This window comes from Nicotiana tomentosiformis, chromosome 8, assembly GCF_000390325.3.
Source record: "Nicotiana tomentosiformis chromosome 8, ASM39032v3, whole genome shotgun sequence".
Classification (NCBI taxonomy): Eukaryota; Viridiplantae; Streptophyta; class Magnoliopsida; order Solanales; family Solanaceae; genus Nicotiana; species Nicotiana tomentosiformis.
In genome coordinates, this window is record NC_090819.1 from 139,283,328 (window position 1) to 139,302,186 (window position 18,859).

Sequence of the window (18,859 nt, forward strand, 5' to 3'; positions counted from 1 at the left end):
AGGGTTTGAGAGTGAGAGAGAAGAAGCTTTACATTATTCTGAGGTTGAGGAGAAGAAGAAAATGATCCGTTTCTCTACAAATGATAAGCCCAAAACAATATACACACCTAACCCCACTTCCCCTCTAACCGACTCTATAAATAATTACAAAAGAAAGACAAATGGGCCTGACCCAATACAAATAATAACAAAACAAAGATATGGGCCTAACACTAATCAGGAGTGGGTGGTATATTTCTAACACGATTTCCTATTGGTATTAGTGGGTAATATTTACTGCTCCCTTCGATCCATTTTAATTGATTTTGAAATCCACCGTTTAATATTAATTAACAATAAAATTGATCATATTAACCTTAATGTTCATTGGAATATAACAAATACTCCTAGGCTCTTTACTCCAAGGGCAACTTTAAAAAAAAGAAGTCAATTCTTTCTGATATTGATATCTAAAAAAATTAAATATTGTAAATCACAAAAAAGGCAAAAAAAATAATAATCAATTAAAGTGGATCGAAGGGAGTACGTAAAAATTATGTGAATAGTCTTGTTATACTCTACCTTGTGAAATAAAACATCATATGTAAGTAAGGTTTTTTTTTTTTTTTTTTTTTAAAAAAAAAAATTCAAGAAAATTCAGAGTAGATAAAAGAATAGGATCAAGTAGCATGCTTATCGGTCATCATTGCACACTAGCTAGTCAATTATAATAAGAGTGTTTTTCAATTGAGTTTTTTTTCTTATTGTAACCTTGGTCAACAAAGATGTCAATTTAAGAACATAAAGCATAGAGAGGACAATTCATTTACTTTTCTTGCCAAACGATATATTAGAGTGTGTGTGTGTATGTGTGTGTATCCTTAAAAAAACTTGTTTATGGATAACTTTGAGTTAATTTTAGTTAATACCTCCCTATGGATTGTTTTTTATAAAAAAAAAAGAAGAAGAGAAAGACAACTAAAATCGTGGGAACATAAAAATCAGCCCCAAAAGAAACGGAATTGTGTCAACGGCCATTTCAACTCTGAATTCCAAAGGAAGCAGCCTTTCCATTTTCTTCAGGTTGCCAAGAAAAATGCTAAAAGAAACCAACAATCTTCTAATAATATAGTATGAAAAAACTAGCAGAAATTTAACCTTAAAATACACTGGTTCTTTTGTCATTTTTAGATCAACCTACATTTTATCAGCCTTGGTAATTTAATGTTACCATAGTTTGATCGATTTTTGGATTGGTTGCCCTTAAATTTCATAAGTTTCTTGGCTTGTTTCCTTAATACCACATTGTTATAATTTGATCATATCCAGCTTTTTCATACCAGATAGGTGGTGCCTTGATCAGATAAAAAAATGGGCTGGTGCTGAGTTTCTATTGGATTCATTACAATCTAATAGAAATTAGCATTTTCCCTTTTCCAAGGTGCAAATCCAACTCATGAATACCTAACAATTTTACCTATTTTTGTTGTTAGGTATGTGTTTTCATTCCATAAGTTTTTTTGCTTCATATTTTTCAAATTAATATTAATTGTGTGTGAGGCTCCATATGATGCAATCTTATTGCCAATAGAGTCGGATCCAAGATTTTAACTTGATGGATTCAATCTTAATATTTTTACCATTGAACCCATTACAAAACTAAAATTATGGGTTCAAAATATGCTATTTATGGAATTTTGGTGATTTTTTTACATATATAACTAAGTCTCGTATTAAAGTTACTGGGTTCAGTTGAATCCGTACTCGGGTAGCTACATCCCCCCTACTAATCTTGCCTGCTTTAATGCTAAATTAGTACTATGGCATGATTAATATCCTTCTCTACTAGTGTTGGTATTTTTAAGTATACCAAAATTTTCTATTTCAGGAGACGATTTCTTGAACTTTGTACATGTAAAACTGCAGGATGGATCAATTCAGGCAGATTGGTGAGGTAGTAGGGAGTCTAAAAGCTCTAATGGTATTGAAACATGACATTCAAATAAATCAGAAGCAATGTTGTCTTCTATTTATCATGTATGTACAAGCTTTCGATACAATATCCGAGGGAATCAGACATAATTTAAGGTTAAATGAGAGGAATACAAAGTGGAAAGCACTTGAGCATCCAATGAGAGAACTTCATAGGATCTTTAAGGAAGGCGAAATGTACATAAAAAGTTGTTTGGATGTGAAAGATTGGTGGGGGAAAGCCATAAGTTTACATCTCAATAGGGATTGTGTTGAGTTTCATATTCATAACTTGCTCTGTTGTTTCCCTGTTGTGATTGAGGCTATTGAGACAGCTGCAGAAATCTCAGGATTCGACGAGGAAGATATGCAGAAGAGAAGAACTGCACTCGCCAAGAAGTACGAGGGTGAAATGTGTGACCCTAGGTTTTTTCAGTGGATGTTTGGGAAACAATACTTAGTCACTAGAGAGATATGCAGTGAATTGGATAGTTGTTGGAAAGAAGATAAATGGTATCTTCTTGAAATGACAAGGCAAAAGAAAACAGAAAATTTGGCGATGAACGAGCAAAAGCTGGCAGATTTGTTGCTCAAGAAACTAGATGGATCAGAAAAACTCAACAAAATAATGCTCTTGCCTAGTTCAATCTTGATTGGATCAAGCGATTATCATGTGAAAAGGCGTCTAGGATCGTGGGGTGGACATGTTAAGGAGATTAATTGGTTAGGAGAAACTTTTGCTTTGAGGAATTTCTTTGGGGAGCTAATTGAACCACTAGTTGATGAAATTTCTGTAGTGTTATCTCTTTCTCACCCCAATATTCTGCAATATCATTGTGGTTTTTATGATGAAGAAAGGAAAGAAGGGTACCTTGTTATGGAGCTAATGAATAAAAGTTTAGCCACTTACATAAAAGAGCATTCCGGCCAAAGGAAAAGAGGACCATTTCCTATCCCAATTGCAGTTGATATTATGCTTCAGATTGCGAGAGGAATGGAGTATCTGCACTCGAGAAAGATCTATCACGGAGAGTTGAATCCATCTAACGTGTTCCTCAAACCAAGAAATTCCTCCGCGGATAGTTATTTTCATGCAAAAGTCAAAGGCTTCGGATTAGCCTCTATCAAGAGTAATTACAAGGCTGCCAATTCTAATGCTGCTGATTCTTTCATATGGTATGCACCAGAAATTTTGGCAGAACAAGAGAAGTCGGAAAGCAAATGCACTTACAAGTACACAGAGAAAGCTGATGTCTATAGCTACGGGATGGTATGCTTTCAACTTTTAACGGGGAAAGCTCCATTCGATGAACATCTCCAAGGGGAGAAAATGGCGCGAAATATTAGAACAGGAGAGAGACCTCTCTTTCCATATCCTTCACCTAAATATCTCGCAAACTTGACCAGAAAATGCTGGCAAACAAATCCAAATCTTCGTCCTAGTTTCTCTTCTCTATGCAGAATCTTGCATTATATTAAGAAAGTCCTTGTCATAAATCCAGAACATGGCCAACCTGAATGTCCTCCTCCACTCGTAGACTATTGTGAAATCGAGGTTGCTTATTCAAAGAAATTCCCGGGAGAGGATAGCATTAGTTTGGCCCCGGTGTCACAAATTCCTTTCCAGATGTTCGCTTATAGACTTGTTGAAAAAGAGAGAATTTCTGGAAACTCTAAAGAGAAGCACTGGGATTCATCACATTATGGTTTTTCGGGCCACAGGACAGCATCAATGCAGAGTGATGATGAACATATGGCTGCAATAGATGATCTTTTTTTCGCTCCAAGTGATCGAAGGTCAGTTTGCTCTGAGATAATAGAGAGGAAAGATTCAAGATTCTTGGATCAGAGGTCAGTCATCTCCGAGACACCACTTAGAAAAGTTTTCTCGTTCGATCAAATGTCACTTTGCTCTGAGAGTCCAGGAGAGAAATTTCCTATGGCAGTAGCTAATGAAAAGACAATTTTTGCTGATATTCCCGAAAGGGAAGCAATACTAACACAATCAGGCGATCAGCGCTCACCGCGGATTGATACACCCGAGAGGACCATTTCATCAATGAGAAAGAACCAAAAGCTGAAGTTTTTGGAAAACCAGGAGAATGCAATGTCTCCTAAAACGGGTGAGAGAAAACTTTCATCGAGTGTAGCAGCCGAGCAGAAATTAGCCTCTCCTGGGATTTCAGAGAAGAAAAATTCATCAGGTGATAAGATATTAACTAGTTCTGAGATTCAAGAAAAGAAGCTTGCACCAGATGATCAGAAATTAGTAAGTTGTGCAATTCCAGAGGAGAAGAATTCATCTGATAATCAGGAACTAGGATGTAATGAAATACCAGAAAAGAAGCAGTTGTCAACAGCCAATGTCAAGCCCGTTCGTGGTGATTCTGCACAAAGGAAAACTTTGTCGAGAAGAACAAAACCCAAGAATCCAGAAAAGAAAGTGTTATCAAGTCCAGAAGCCAATCAAAGTTCAATGTCATCTGAGAATTCTGAGACAACTGCATCCAAACCAATCAATTCAAAGGTATCAGCAAAGAAAGCTACACTGCATAAAAAACTACAGGACAAAGAGAGTAGCACTGCACCAGGTTAGTTCTTCTATCCCTTGGCTCACAAAGATTCCACCTTGCTTGTTGTTTTTGTTAGAGGACTATTTAGGTTGGACTCTTTAACATAAACATAAATGGCTTTTTGCAGAGAAACTGACGGACTCGTCGCCAAGATCTTCACCAGCTAGATTTAAGAGAATACAATCATCAACAATGTCTTCTCCAACACAAACACCAAAAACTTCTTCATTTCCAAGATCACCAGCAATCACCTCAAATGGAAATGGATATGGATATCAGTCCGCAAGTGCATCACCATTAAATCCATGTTCGCGTTGTGCCAGAGTAAACCGAGAATGCCATTTGCCCTCAGCTATGAGCCCACATAGACCAAGGAAACCTCATAGCAACAGCCAATGAGTGCACAAGAGTTGACAATGTTACATATGATTTTCAATTCAAAGCATCTCTACCCACAACCGTTAGGTCCTGGGTTCGAGTCATGCTGGAGGGGAAGTGTGGAAACACTATCGATCCTCCTAATTTGGGAGGGATTAAAAAAAAATTCAAACTTGACTAGACAACTTTGCAGCTCAAAATTTTGATGCAAAGGATGGATTAACTTTGTGTATTACGCTTATCCGTTAGGTTTTTACTTGTTGGATATAAATTATTTAACTTTTTGGAGGTCTGCGCTCTCTGGATTACACAGGTTTTGATTGCTGTTCAGCTATTCACAACTGTTAAGTTCAGGAAGAAAATCTGTATTTCACATTTCTCAATCATATTTTGGAGACTTCCATTCACATGAAATTGGTTTCACTTGAAGCAGTTTCGACCTGCATATTAATAAATATGTCACTCTGGATTTATCTATTTTATGTCATTAGATCAATGGAGATAAAAACAACAAATTTTTGTCATCTGTACCCCAATATGGCACAAAGAAATGCCGAAGTATTAAAATTCATTTGATATTCAATGTACAAATTTCCTATATATTGCTACGTAAGAAGAAAATTATGACATGTACAACCAACTCATCATCAACTAAACTGCTCCTGTAACACATGCTTTTACAATGGCTGTATCTATCTGGATGTACAAATGAACATCACACACACCAACAAAATTTCTCGACTGCAATTTCATATGATGGACAGCGCAGACAGCTACACCCTGAGCCTTCTAAAATATGGATGATATCACTACTGTGCTTGCATCGATTATGAGGGAATATCTCAAGATTCAGTCAATTAGGTGGCAGAAATGGCTCTTCTCCACCTATCAGACGCATTGCATCTTTGGGAACGCTACATTACGTTGGGCTTAAGCAAGTAATTTCAGCGTTCATTGCCTTTCCAGCTTCGACATGAAGACTCCTTCCACCATACTACTAGTTTCTGTTCAGCTTCCTAAACTTTTTGAATCTAACAACCCCACAGTTGTCAAGACAATTTTAGCAGACTTGGGTGCCTTCTCTGAGTTTAACCTTATACTTTTGGAGAAATATCCAATTTCTCAAGGAATCATAAAGCTGCATATCGCATGATCCACTCAAAGATTCCCAGGACATTTGAGGAAATAGGAGCAATTGAAGGCTGCGATTCTTTCACTTGCTCCACATCTAAACCATCTCTAGTAGTTTTATGCAGCCACTGGAATTGGCAGCAAGAACCATGTTTGACTTCTGTCTCCAGCAAACACTTGAAACAAACTGCCCATTGTCATCATCAGTCTCTTTACCAGAGATTGGATCAATCGAGCCAAACTTGTGAGAAGTAATAGGCATAGGCAGAGATTTGTAATAAGAGAAGACCTGCAGGAAAGAGATAAGCCAGTAATAAGAAAAGTCTTCTCCTTTTTGGTTTGGATTGTCAGAAAAATTAATTTCTTGAGTAAGAAAAATAAAGGGAAAAAATCATTTTCTGAACGCATTTGTTTTGAAAGGAAAAGGAATCTGTAAAACAAGAACAAACCAATCTTTCAAGTTTCGTACATGTTTTGCAAGAAATAACTCGGGAATTTCTTTTAAGTTTCAGTTGCTTTTCTGCACTTTCCAGAATAGATAGGCAAAAAGGCAAGAAAAGTTATTTCCAACAGTTTCTCTTTCCTCGCTTAGGAACCAAAAGGTAGCTTTGGGTCAAAGAAAGCAGTTGAGGAATAGTCTACCACGACGTGTCATAATATAACAAATTGGTGCAATAAATACACAGAGAGTAGTACTATTCGCATATTCTGTGTTCTCAGCATGAAGGTTCATAATCTCTTTTAAAGATGCTCCTTTAACAAAATACAGAGTGGGTTAAACAATTTTTCTTTTCTAAAGAAAAAATGGTTTCAAATGAGGAAATTGTAATCAGCAACAGTGCAACAGATGTTCATTTTTCTGAGGGAATGAAGGCGTCGGAGTGACTAGCAGATGTGTTTCTTCTGCAAACAGAAGAAAAGTAAGACCTCAGTTTAAGGAAACTAAAATGTAGGACATCCAATAACTTGATCAACCAAATGAAAATTATCAATGTCAATGATATGTGACCGTATATATCCCAGGATGGGTCAAACTTAACACCTCAAACCTCCTTTCCTATTAGGCCCCATCTTCAGTCATAGGAATAGAAGAGATTCATATTGTCGTATTCCTCATTAAAACGCGGAGCAGGGAACCTACCTCATTTGTTTCTGACCCGCAAGTTATGTATCCATCGCTCACAGACAATCCCACAAAGTTCTGAGAATAAAAGAGAAGATGTCAATTCGTACAACAATAATGGTATTGACAGCGAAGAGCAGTAATAGTATCATTAAGTTTAAGTGGCAATTCAGAATTGGGACTTCATAGATATACAAGCAAAAATGACTGATGTTCTATAAATAGCAAACCTTCTCATTGGTGTGCCCTTTAAGGGTTAAGACACAAGCATCGGCTGAATAGCCACTTGAGTTGGTTTTATTGAGATCCCATATCTTCAGGCTGTTGTCAGTGGATGCAGAAATGAGCGTTTCAGCATCCAAGAATTTTGCATAACTAACAGCTTTCTCATGGCCAGCCAATATACACCAAGGAGCTGAGATATTTCGAAGATCATAGCAATAAGTCTTGTAATCAGCAGAGCTATAAGCCAGAAAATGACTGGAGTCAGGTGAAAACTGAACGCAGCAAACATTTGCATTGTTTCTGATCGTGCACACGCTGTTCTTCTGCACAAAAGTGAATTTGATAGAATGAGCACTATGAAACAGAACAAAATGTTCTACTGTATTTTTGGGATAAGATGGGTCATGCCACAGATTCTGAGAGAGGCATATTTGAGTTGGAGTCTTTAGAAAGTTGATAAGTTCATCAAAAAGATCTGGCTTATGATCCCTGCAGTTATTTGTTGGTGTCTATGCAATGAGAGAAACAGAAGATGTTTGATGGAATCTCAACTCCAAACCACTCACTTAAAGCTAAATGTTTAACTACTCTTTATTGCTGGACAAAATCGTCCCCAGTAACTAGTACTGGACACTTTTTGGAGTTTGTTAGCACTCTTGTCCTAGATAGAGACATTGTATAGGGGCAAGCAACTCACTTCATCAAAAACTCTTTTTATTGCTTCATTTTCAATTTTCTTGAATTCAGTTGTTCTCTATTATATGATTAAGTCAACTAAGTAGAGGTGACTTTTCTCTTTTCCATGATTACAAACAGAGATAATTTATATATCTCTATTTCCTTATCTTTGGCGCCAATGCACCCAAACGGGACAAGCAAGCCATGTCTAATTCTTAAATTAGACCAGGACATCTATAGCAAGCTTCTTTGCAGATTCAAGGGCATCTGGATGAGAGAATCAACTTTCCAGCAATAAGATGGAGGTAAAATTAATCAAGGGTCCTGGGGGGGGGGGGATTTTTCAGTTATAACATGGAGGTACAATGGAGAACAGGGAAGCATGCCTCGTTGATGCTCCAAAGTTTCACCAAATGATCGTCACTTCCACTGGCTAACTTTGTGGGATCCACACGAGAAAAATCTACCGACCATGCCCTTTCGTTATGCTCAGTCAAATGCGAAAAAGCTTGACCAGTAGACGCATCCCATAACTGAAACCATTGACAATGTCAAGAAGTTCAGATAAAACTAGTGAACTTAACACCAGCGTTTACAGGTTAGAGTTAATGAGCAGCAAAAGACGAGAAATTAAGCAGCTTGTGTAAAACATAATAGCCATATAAGGGTGAAGTAAATACCAGACCAAGACCAGCAAAATCAATTGTGAGAGAAAGAGAACAGACTGGAAGAGACATAAAGTTTACAAGACTCATACAATTTATTTAAGTTGTTTAAAAAGTATATCGAAAGGCAAATTAGGAGATACGCAAAAAGAAGATGAGGTAGTTAATTCATTCAAGAGTGGACAAGTTTCATGATACCGTGCACGCTCATGGTTAATATCAGAGAGACCAGAAAAATGAAAATGTGCGAAACAGAAGACAAACTGAAAGAGCAAAAGCCTAGAAGATCCCAATGATTAAGCAACCTCCCTCAATCCCACATCAGTTAGGGGTTATTTAGTTCTCAGACTTCTCTCTACATGTTTAACTAGGTTAATCCCAACTTTTAGGTAACATTCCTATACCTGAAAGAATGGAGTGCCTACCCAGGTCCCATCTTAGAATTAGTAACTTAACCTAGAGTACATGGGCAATTGCAGACTCATCATTTAGAGGCCTCGTGAGACCTGCCAAAAGTCCTAGCTTCACCTTAATCAACTACATTAATCCAACACTTCCAAAGTCACTGCTCTCGTCTTCCAAGGGTCTCTACATCCTCTGTCTCTCTGAAAATTCATGTCCTCCACCATTTGAACCATAAAACCCAAGTTCAGATAACAAGGGATCAAAACTTAATGCTTTTTGTTCCCTGGTAAGAGGGATAAATGCTAGTAAATCTTGCTCATGAGGAAATAACTCCCATCTACCATTATCAATTGTACGCTTCAGAACAATTATCTCTTTGCACATCAGAATAAGGATCATAGCCAACCCTCTCTCAGTTGAAACAAATATATTTCCAGTGGATGGGTCAATTTATCCTCTGGAACAAGGTACAACATTCACAGACTCAAAGTATCGCCAGGACATGTTTACAAGCTTCTAGATTGCTAGGATAAGAGGGAAAAAAAAGATGCCTTGACATAGAGCACAGCAGATAAGTCCAAGCTCTCTCATGCTACAGTGCAACCCACATTAAGTGAAAGATGTGCAATGAACATAAGACTCCATAAATGTGATAATGCAAATTGAGCTTGGAGGGCCATGTTAGAATATAAATCAGATAACTAGTCACCATAAGCAATAAATATGAGCAGGGGACAGGTTCAGCATAACATAACGCAATGCTCCAGCTCTACCAATGCCACTGGAAGAAAACTAAAATAAAATACACACCTTAACAGCACCATCATAGTCAGTGGTAGCCAGATAGTTCCTGATATAGCTGTTCCAGCAAATGCAGCTGAGCTTAGATTTGTTTGACATCTCGATAACTGGGTAATGAATGTCAACAGAATCATTAAAGAGGGCATGATACTCAAATACTTTAATTTTCTTCGATACCCCACCAGCAGCTAAATATTCCTCATCCCTGTCGAAGCTTAGAGAGCATATGACATTTGCAGAGTTATTCAGATCTGCATTTCTTAATATTCCCCTTACTCTGAACTTGCTATACCGAGCATACTTGCATAAGCCATCAAAAAAATCCCCAACCCGATCTGTGGGTCTATACTTCTCATTATCATTTCCTGTTGAGACAAAGTTCTCCTGATTATTAAAGATTTCTTCAGTTCTGCGGACCATGGCAACGTCATCAGAAGGCTGAATATTGGATCGCGTAGAGAAGTAAGCACTTTCAAGCTGCCTGATATTCTTGATCAATCTAGTTTCATTCTCACAATCAGGTGGAAGCTTCGGATACACATCCGAACTTGATACTCCTTTCCGAACAAACCTGCTATCCCACAAAACAAGAGATTTCTGGTGTGAGGACGAACAAGGGGCTTTGCTGCTTTGGCGCCTCTGAACCTCTTGGACATCTGCTTCTAAACATTTGACTTCTTCCACTAGCTTTGAGGCATCCTTCTGCTTTTGATCTTTCAGTGACATGAGGAAGTACAACAACAACTCTGACTCAGATTCCTCTTCGTGAATAGACGACAGTGATACATCTCCAGGTAATTCTTTAATACCACCAATAACTTCAGACTGTAAAATTTCCCTGTTCCAGACCAATAATGAGATAACTTAAGTACAGTGAAAATGCTAATGAAAAAAGAAGACTGAAAAAGAAACCAGGAGGTTTCAGTACACTCATAACTATATGTTAACGATTCACATTTAGAAAATCACAAATTTTAAGTGAGCAAGGAAGTTTTGATACATAGCAGCACTTCATTAAAACTCCTTAAATTAGGGACAAGAGAATGTAAACACAAAGGTCAAGAGAAGCCAGCAATCATTAGCTTGCAGCTCATTTCTCCATAGGTGTTCACACATATTCTCAGTTAAAGAGCCAAGAGAAAACAAACAGAGGCAGAAATTTTGACCACCTTGTTGTTGGACGTGCTGAAGGTTCTGGATGAAGCAACCAAAGACAAAATCCAGCTTCTTTGGGATGTTCTGACAGGAAACAAGAGGGAAGAATCCTATGGCGAAGATCCAGCAGTGCAGCTGCATGAGACCTTTCACAGTCAAATGAGCTAAGCAACTGAAAGAAAAAACCTATATTAGTAACTGCAATACAGTATCAACTTAGTGCTCTAAGATACCACTTAAAAGGTGGAAAACAGTAATTTGCTTGCTTCACTGAGCAAAAGTAGAGAGCCTACACAGAACTAAGGGCACATATGGATGTTATAGATGCATATTCTGCTAGATATACAAATACTAAGGATGATTGTAAACTTATCTTAGAGAAAGCAAGATATACCCTAGACCTTGTTAGAGAAATTACTAGACAAATTCTAGATTCTTACACATCCTAGCTAATGAAACTTATATGTGATCCGCCTTATCCACTACTTAAGCTAGAAATGAGCTAACTACCTCGCTCAAGACTTGACATCACATGACCCACATCATACTCTTACCTAACTTCCCAAGCATTTACTGCACTAGTAGGACTTCTAACAAATGACAACGGAATAGTGAAAACCACCAGCTCTAGAAGAGGTGATGAATCAAGAATGAACGTCATTGCGATTAGAGTGCTACAACTCATGCCTAGGTGATTGAACTTCCTGCAGGAATGAGACAAGAAAAAGAATAGATTTTGACTAGAAGGTTATTCTCAAACCTCAAAGAGAAGAACCCCCAGGCAGTAGATGTTTGATGAAAATGTGCAGCCACCCTCACTGAACTGCTCAGGACTGGTATACCACTTCTTCTCCAAATTAAAGCTCATGGAAGTCAGCAATGGTTTTGGCATAATGGATAGTTGAGGCAATCTAAACTTGTTCGAGTTGTTAAGTTCTGTCTTGAGGCAATCCTCTTCATTTGACTCATCTCCATAGCCTTGTGCAGCATTTAATTTAGTGTTTGTGCAAGCAGATTTATGGCCTGTAATGAAGGGGTATTGAGGCCACTTCCTTTTCACGTGGGTGTCTTCACTAAGTTTTTGCTTCTTTACACAAGGATCGATCAAGGAAGAAATGCTTTTTCCAGATGAACTCCTCTCTTTCTGATTATGCTCCACCTGAGGAACACCTCGATCAATCACATTTTCAGTGAACTGAGTGCGTACAGATGCTCCAATATATACAACTTGGTTTGAGTGCAACAATTTAAAGGAAGATGGACGCAAGTCTTGTAAGATAATTCCTTGAGAGTGAGCAAAATCCACCAAATCCAGAACTTGTTTGAAAATATACAAGCCTTCAGCTTTGTTCAATTTATTTCCCCCAGCTTTCAGCCGTTCTCTTAAACCTATCCCATCTTGATAGACATTGGGATTAACACTGCAGCCCATTTCAGAGATACCCTGACAAGGTGAAACAAATGCATCCACACTTGCAATGGTGGAAGAAGCATTAGGACACTGCGGATAAATCTGGCCTTGAGACTCACTAGCAGATACTCGGGGTAACTGCTTTTTGCATATGATTCCTTTGCCTTTTAATGTGCTTTTCACAATATACTCAGAAAAACCCGACTTAGAAAAAATCTTCGTCCGGATACCCTCAGAAGAGGGTAATAAATTGTTCGAAACAGCTTTATCACCATTATTCTGCAAATTTTCTCCGTCTAGATTACGAATTTCATTCAATTTTTTCTGATTCTGATTCAGAAGTCCGGTAAATAATGTGTCTCCCTCTTCCCCATGTGAGCTTCCGCATGCAGATCCACCTGCTAGCTTATAAAACCACTGGTTTGGCCTAACCTGCATTATTTCTTTATTGCCCAAGGTATCAACAACAGCCAAGTTTTTCCCATTGTAGTTTCTCAGAGTCAATTCTTCAACCATGACCCCAGCATCATTCATACAACGAGGGCTAGCACTTGCATGTTCTGAAGATCCAATTCTGTCCAGATTCTTACCATCGAGGATATCTGTAAACAAATTGGCAGTATTTTGGTAATGATCACCTTCACTAAGTGTGACCACTTCATGTGATTGCAGCATATTGGAATTTCCGGACCTCAAAGTATAGTCACTCTCCTTACTTCGAAGTTGTCTACCATCAAAGGCATCCAGTCCATTCACCTCATCACAAATAGCTTCATCAACAGTTTCTTCCATCATGTCAATATGTTCTAGTTTAATCTAAATAAAGCTGCAAATCAGACCTTGTCAAGGAACAGAAAATACTTGCATCATATAATAAAATAGTGAATTAATGATAACTCAAGACAAAAGGTAAAATTAGAATAAGACTGCAAAAATATTTTCCTTTTTCTTTTGTTTGTCAAAAGGTGATTACATGTATGCCGTTATACTTTAGTCCAATATGGATCAGATTTTTCAGAGAAGCTTCTTTTAGACGAAAAGACAGAAGGAAACCACTAACAGAAACCGCTACCAGAAGACCTACACCCCCTGCCAGAACCCATCCCCTGACTGCCCCACTAAACTGCAGATCATTAAAACAATCGCTGGACCAGTGGCATTGTGGCGCTACACCAGATCAAGTTTTGGTCAAATTATTGATCATGAGATTACATGTGCATCATCAGATTGCTTCCCCCAAGAAACATCACTTATCCACCAAATAGACCACCTTAAAATGATGCATTATTTCCATTTTATCAAAAACTGAAGCATATGTTGAGAGTCGTGCAATCAAATGAGCACACATATGATGTGAAATTCGAAGGGTGACTTTTAAAATGGCAACCCAAAAGAAACCTTTTCCTGACTTTTTTCATCGAGAATCTAAAACGCATAAGTGGTAGGCAAGATTGTTACCATACGCAAAAAGGAGACTCATAGAGTTGCAGCGGCAAATAGAGCTACTAGTGGGCCCCAAATAATTCCGTGTCAGAGAATACGCTTCCTTGATTCTACAAGTCACAGAGTAGCGGTATGTTTTTAGGGTGTTGCTAGTAGAATTGGAATGAAATTTGAGGGCATTGTTAAATCAGGGTATCTGCTTTAGTATTATTTGTTTATTTATGTTTCTCTAGTTTGTAATTGGACATTTTTCTCCACGTTAACAACACAACCCATTACCTATACAAACTTTAGTTTCTTTTCCAATTCTTCTAAAAGCTAGTTCAGGATTTCCATTAGCAAGTTACACTTCTATATTTCTTTGTCAAAAGTTGAGTAGGAAACTAAGCCCAAAGCCTTTCCATTAAGCCAACATAAAGAAATTATTAAATCAATTTCATCACGCTGATCAAGAATAACAAGCAACGAGCACATCTAAGCGGATTTTTTTGATAACCGAGAAATCTTTGAGAACCTGTGGCACACAGTTTGAAGCTCGGTGGATAATGGGCTCATCCCTCTACACTTCTCCACTTAAATACCAGGCTTTTGTCTACGACAGGTTTCAAACCCATGACATGCACCCAACCCACAAATTTAAGCTGGGAATTGACCCCGAACACCCTAATTCTTAGTTTTTCTATTAAGCATACACTCCACATCAACAACAGAGAAAATTGTATAAACACTTTATATCAGCAAAACTATTGTCATATTAGCAAGCTTATCCAATACCTCAACACCCAAAATAGCCGAGTAGCTTATTAACACTGTATCAATCAACTAATCCTTATCCAAAATTAGTAGGATTTTACCCTATAAACCCTCTATATCCATTCCACCACACATAAACATCTCATCCACTCTAATACTACTAAAACAAATTTCCTTCTAAGGCATATTAGGTTAGCTAATTAACAACAAAGAGCAAAATTCAATTTTTTTTCTTTTCTAATTTTCTTTTCCACCGCCACAAAACAAATTAACTACAAACAGTTCAATACACAACACATGCATTCATTTTACGGGTATTCAACAAAAAAAAACTATAAAAATGAAATTGAAGTGCTAAAACGAATGAATCAATTGAAATAATTAGCACTAAAAACTTACAAACTTGTGACGGCGAAACAATTCATTCATTTCGAAACTTAAAAAAACTTCCCTTTTAAGGCAAATTTAGGTTAGCTAGTTAACAACAAAGAGCAAAATTCAATTTTTTTTCTCAAATTTCTTTTCCGCTGCGACAAAACAATGAAGTGCGAACAATTCAATTCACAACACATGCATTCACTTTACGGTACTCAATTGAAGTAATAAAACGAATAATTAGTTGAAATAAATTTGCATTAAAACTTACGAATTTGCGACGGCGAAACGGAGAATCGACAGTGAGCAGAGAGAGTACGAAGCTAAGATTAAAAAGAAGTGGTGGATTTTGTGAGCCATGGAAAAAAAAGAAAGGGCTTAAAAGGGAGCTTGTTTTGTTTATAAAGATTGTGTGAAAGAGAGAGAGAAGGGAAAGAGGGATAGACTTACCGGACATTACCTGAAATGACATAAGTATCTCCTGCATCTTATTGGTTGCTTTCAATTTTTTACTCTCAATAATTACTAACCACTAATTAAATGTTTTATATGTTTAAGATTGAGTTTTATATGTTTAAGATTGAGTTATATGCTCACGAGTAAAATATATAATATGTTAGATTACTTAAAATATATAATACTCTATTTGTTTCAATTTATGTGAACTTATTTCATTTTTATTCCATACAAAAAAGAATGAATCATTTACTTATTTAGAAACAATTTATTTTTATTCAATGATTTATAGCCGCACAAAATATATCTGACTCATTTCACACCACAAGTTTAAAAGTCTTCACTCTTTTCTTAAATTTCGTGCTCAGTCAAATGGGTTCACATAAATTGAAACAGAGGGAGTATGATGTAATGTTTTTGCAAAGTTGGAGCAATGGTAAATTTGTCTATGTGTGACTCATAGGTCACGAGCTCGAGGCGTAAAATCAGTCGCTGATGTTTGCATCAGAATAGGCTGTCTACATCACCTCCTTTGGGTGCGGCCATTCCCGGACCATGTGTGAACGCAAAATGCTTCGTGCACCGGATATTAATTGTACTCATAATTTTTATTTAATTTATATACGATGACAATATAAGGATTTTTAGATAACGAGTATAATCTAACTAGTTATAACCAACTTATTAATTGACTCTTACTTTAGTTTTGAAAAAAATGATGCTTTTTTAGCATTACATGTAATAGATTTAAAAAATAAAAATTATAAACTTATGTTATAAATATATTATATTATGGATGTTCATTTAGTACTCCATTGTAAATAAACTTCCTGAAATATGTTTATCTATTTAGTACTTTATTGGAAATAAGTCTCCTGAAGAAGCTTATCCTTTCGGTACTCCATTATGGATAAATATTACCCCGGTAGAAGATTATTTATATATGGTACAATAAGCTTATCCTTTTGGTACTCCGTTATGGATAAATATTACCCTCGATATAAGATTATCTATATCTGGTACAATAGCAGCTTACACAACAGCTTGCAGTAGCAGCTTGCAATAGCAGCTTACACATCAACTTGCAGTAGCAGCTTACACATCAGCTTGCAGTAGCAGCTTACAAGCAGCTTGCAGTAACAGCTTACACATCAACTTGCAGTAGCAGCTTACACATCAGCTTGCAGTAGCAACTTACACATCAACTTCCTTTATTCTATAAATAGAGGAGATTTCAATTTATTATGTACATCAGTTTGAAGTTGAATATTATATCAGTTTCTCTCTATACTTGTCTTTACTTTATAGTCTTTATTTTATAACACATTATCAGCACGAGACTCTGCCATCTCGAGCAAACACTTTGAAAGTATCAGAGGTACGAATTTTTTTTTTAAATAATGTCAAATCTTTCTAAACTTGAATTTGTAGCCTTGGATATATCGGGCAAAAGCTACATGTCTTGGGTGCTTGATGCTGAAATTCATCTTGATGCGATGGGTCTGGCAAACACCATCAAGGAAAAAAATCAGGCATCAAACCAAGACTGTGACAAAGCAATGATATTCTTATGGTGCCAAAGCAATGATATTCTTACGTCATCACCTTGATGAGGGCTTAAAAATGAAATATCTTACTGATAAAGATCCAGTCATACTGTGGAATAATTTGAAAGATAGATATGACCACCTGAAGATGGTCGTTCTTCCACATGTACGATATGATTGAACTCATTTAAGGCTACAAGATTTTAAATATATCAGTGAGTATAGTTTTGCTATATTCAGAATTATTTTTCAATTGAAATTATGTGATGATAATATTACTGATCATGATATGTTGGAGAAAACTTTTACCATTTTTTATACCTCGAATATGCTCCTGCAGCATCAATATCTAGAAATGGGATTCAAAAAATACTATGAACTTATCTCACATCTTCTTATAGCCGAGCAACATAATGGGCTATTAATGAAAAATCATGAAAACCGACCTACCCGTTCTTGTCCATTCCCTGAAGTGAATGAGACGAACTTCCACCAAGCTAAGCGTGGAAGAGGTCGTGGCCCCAGTCGTGGTCATGGCCGTGATCGGGGAAAAAACTCTAATCTTGGTAATAATAATGCACCAAAGAACCCTCCTCACCATCAGCAGTGGAAAAGGAAAGAACAAAAGCATGAAGCGGTGCAAGCAAAAAATGCATGTTACAGATGTGGAGGAAAAGGGCATTGGTCACGTACTTGTCGTACGCCAAAAGCACCTGGTTGAACTTTATCAAGCCTCCCTGAATAAGACAGAGAAAAATGCTGAAGCAAATTTTATTTCTGAAGATAATTTAGACTTCATGCATTTAGATGTAACTGATTACTTTGCACTCCCGAAAGGAGAAACAAGTCATGTGATCAGTGATGAATCTGTAGAAATGTAAATATTTTAATTTTTGTTGTTTGTAGTAGATAGTATGTTTATGTAATTGTTGTACATAAATAAAAGTTACGTTTTGATAATGATAGTTATTGTAATATATTTTGTTTATGTCATTTTGAAGAATATAGATAATCCTCAAATTATGTTTGGATCAAAAACCAATCATGAAGATATTTGTATAATTGATAGTGGAACAACTCATGCCATATTCAAAGATCAGAAATACTTTTCTTATTTGCATAAGAAAAAAGCAAATTCAACAATTTCTGGTAATATAAGTTTGATTGAAGGCTCCGGAAGAGCAGTTATATTTCTGTCTAAGGGAACAAAACTTATTATAGACAATGCATTATTCTCCTCCAAGTCCCGAAGAAACTTGTTGAGTTTTATAGATATCCGCAAAAATGGGTATCATGTTGAGACGATAGATGAAATGAATGTGGAATATATTTGTATTACAAAGAATATTTCTGGCCAGAAGTGCATTGTAGAAAAGTTACCGACTTTATCTTATAGCTTATACTATTCAAAGATTAGTACAGTTGAAACAAACTCTATCGTAAACCAGAAGTTTACTGATTCAAATATTTTTGTGCTTTGGCATGGCCGTTTGGGCCATCCTGGATCAATAATGATGAAACAAATTTTCCACAATTAGGAAGAGATAAAAAGGAAATCAAAAGAGAAATTGTGTGAAAAGTTTCATCATTATTTCATTTTGATCAACGTACCCCTATATGTAATCAGGAGGTCCAGAAAATCATCCATTTACAAAATATAGAAAATCAAATGCCAAACGTGTTTACTGATTTGAAAAGGATAACTAAGTCACATATCCCTGCAGAGAATGTGCCTATCCGAATTGATGTCCCAGCAGGACCATCTACTAGCATGAGAGCTAGTGAACCTA

The 18,859-nt window shown here is 36.8% G+C and overlaps 2 protein-coding genes across 6 annotated transcripts; one reads left to right on the forward strand and one right to left on the reverse strand.

The window, feature by feature from the left end:
* The first annotated feature begins 1,001 nt into the window (after positions 1 to 1,001).
* Positions 1,002 to 5,315, forward strand: LOC104094126 (uncharacterized). Of its 2 annotated transcripts, XM_070182858.1 has the most exons (4): positions 1,002 to 1,472; positions 1,906 to 4,541; positions 4,651 to 4,971; positions 5,080 to 5,315. In XM_070182858.1, exons 2-3 carry the CDS (start codon positions 1,907 to 1,909, stop codon positions 4,920 to 4,922), a joined length of 2,907 nt encoding a protein of 968 aa, XP_070038959.1. In that variant the 5' UTR covers positions 1,002 to 1,472; position 1,906; the 3' UTR covers positions 4,923 to 4,971; positions 5,080 to 5,315. The 2 variants fall into 2 exon arrangements, with proteins under 2 accessions (XP_070038959.1, XP_009598286.1); XM_009599991.4 differs by having other exon boundaries at positions 4,651 to 5,315.
* An 84-nt stretch (positions 5,316 to 5,399) lies between these two features.
* On the reverse strand, positions 5,400 to 15,476 carry LOC104090218 (protein SPA1-RELATED 2). 4 transcript variants are annotated; one of them, XM_070182855.1, is made up of 8 exons: positions 15,338 to 15,476; positions 11,845 to 13,334; positions 11,099 to 11,256; positions 9,939 to 10,767; positions 8,445 to 8,591; positions 7,386 to 7,703; positions 7,174 to 7,233; positions 5,400 to 6,321 (listed from the first exon to the last, which is right to left on the reverse strand). In XM_070182855.1, the coding sequence occupies exons 2-8, from the start codon at positions 13,288 to 13,290 to the stop codon at positions 6,130 to 6,132; spliced, it is 3,150 nt and encodes a 1,049-aa protein (XP_070038956.1). In that variant the 5' UTR covers positions 13,291 to 13,334; positions 15,338 to 15,476; the 3' UTR covers positions 5,400 to 6,129. The 4 variants fall into 4 exon arrangements, with proteins under 4 accessions (XP_070038956.1, XP_070038955.1, XP_070038957.1 ...); XM_070182854.1 differs by having other exon boundaries at positions 11,845 to 13,321; positions 15,338 to 15,474; XM_070182856.1 differs by having other exon boundaries at positions 11,845 to 13,311; positions 15,338 to 15,471.
* Between the last annotated feature and the right edge of the window lie 3,383 nt (positions 15,477 to 18,859).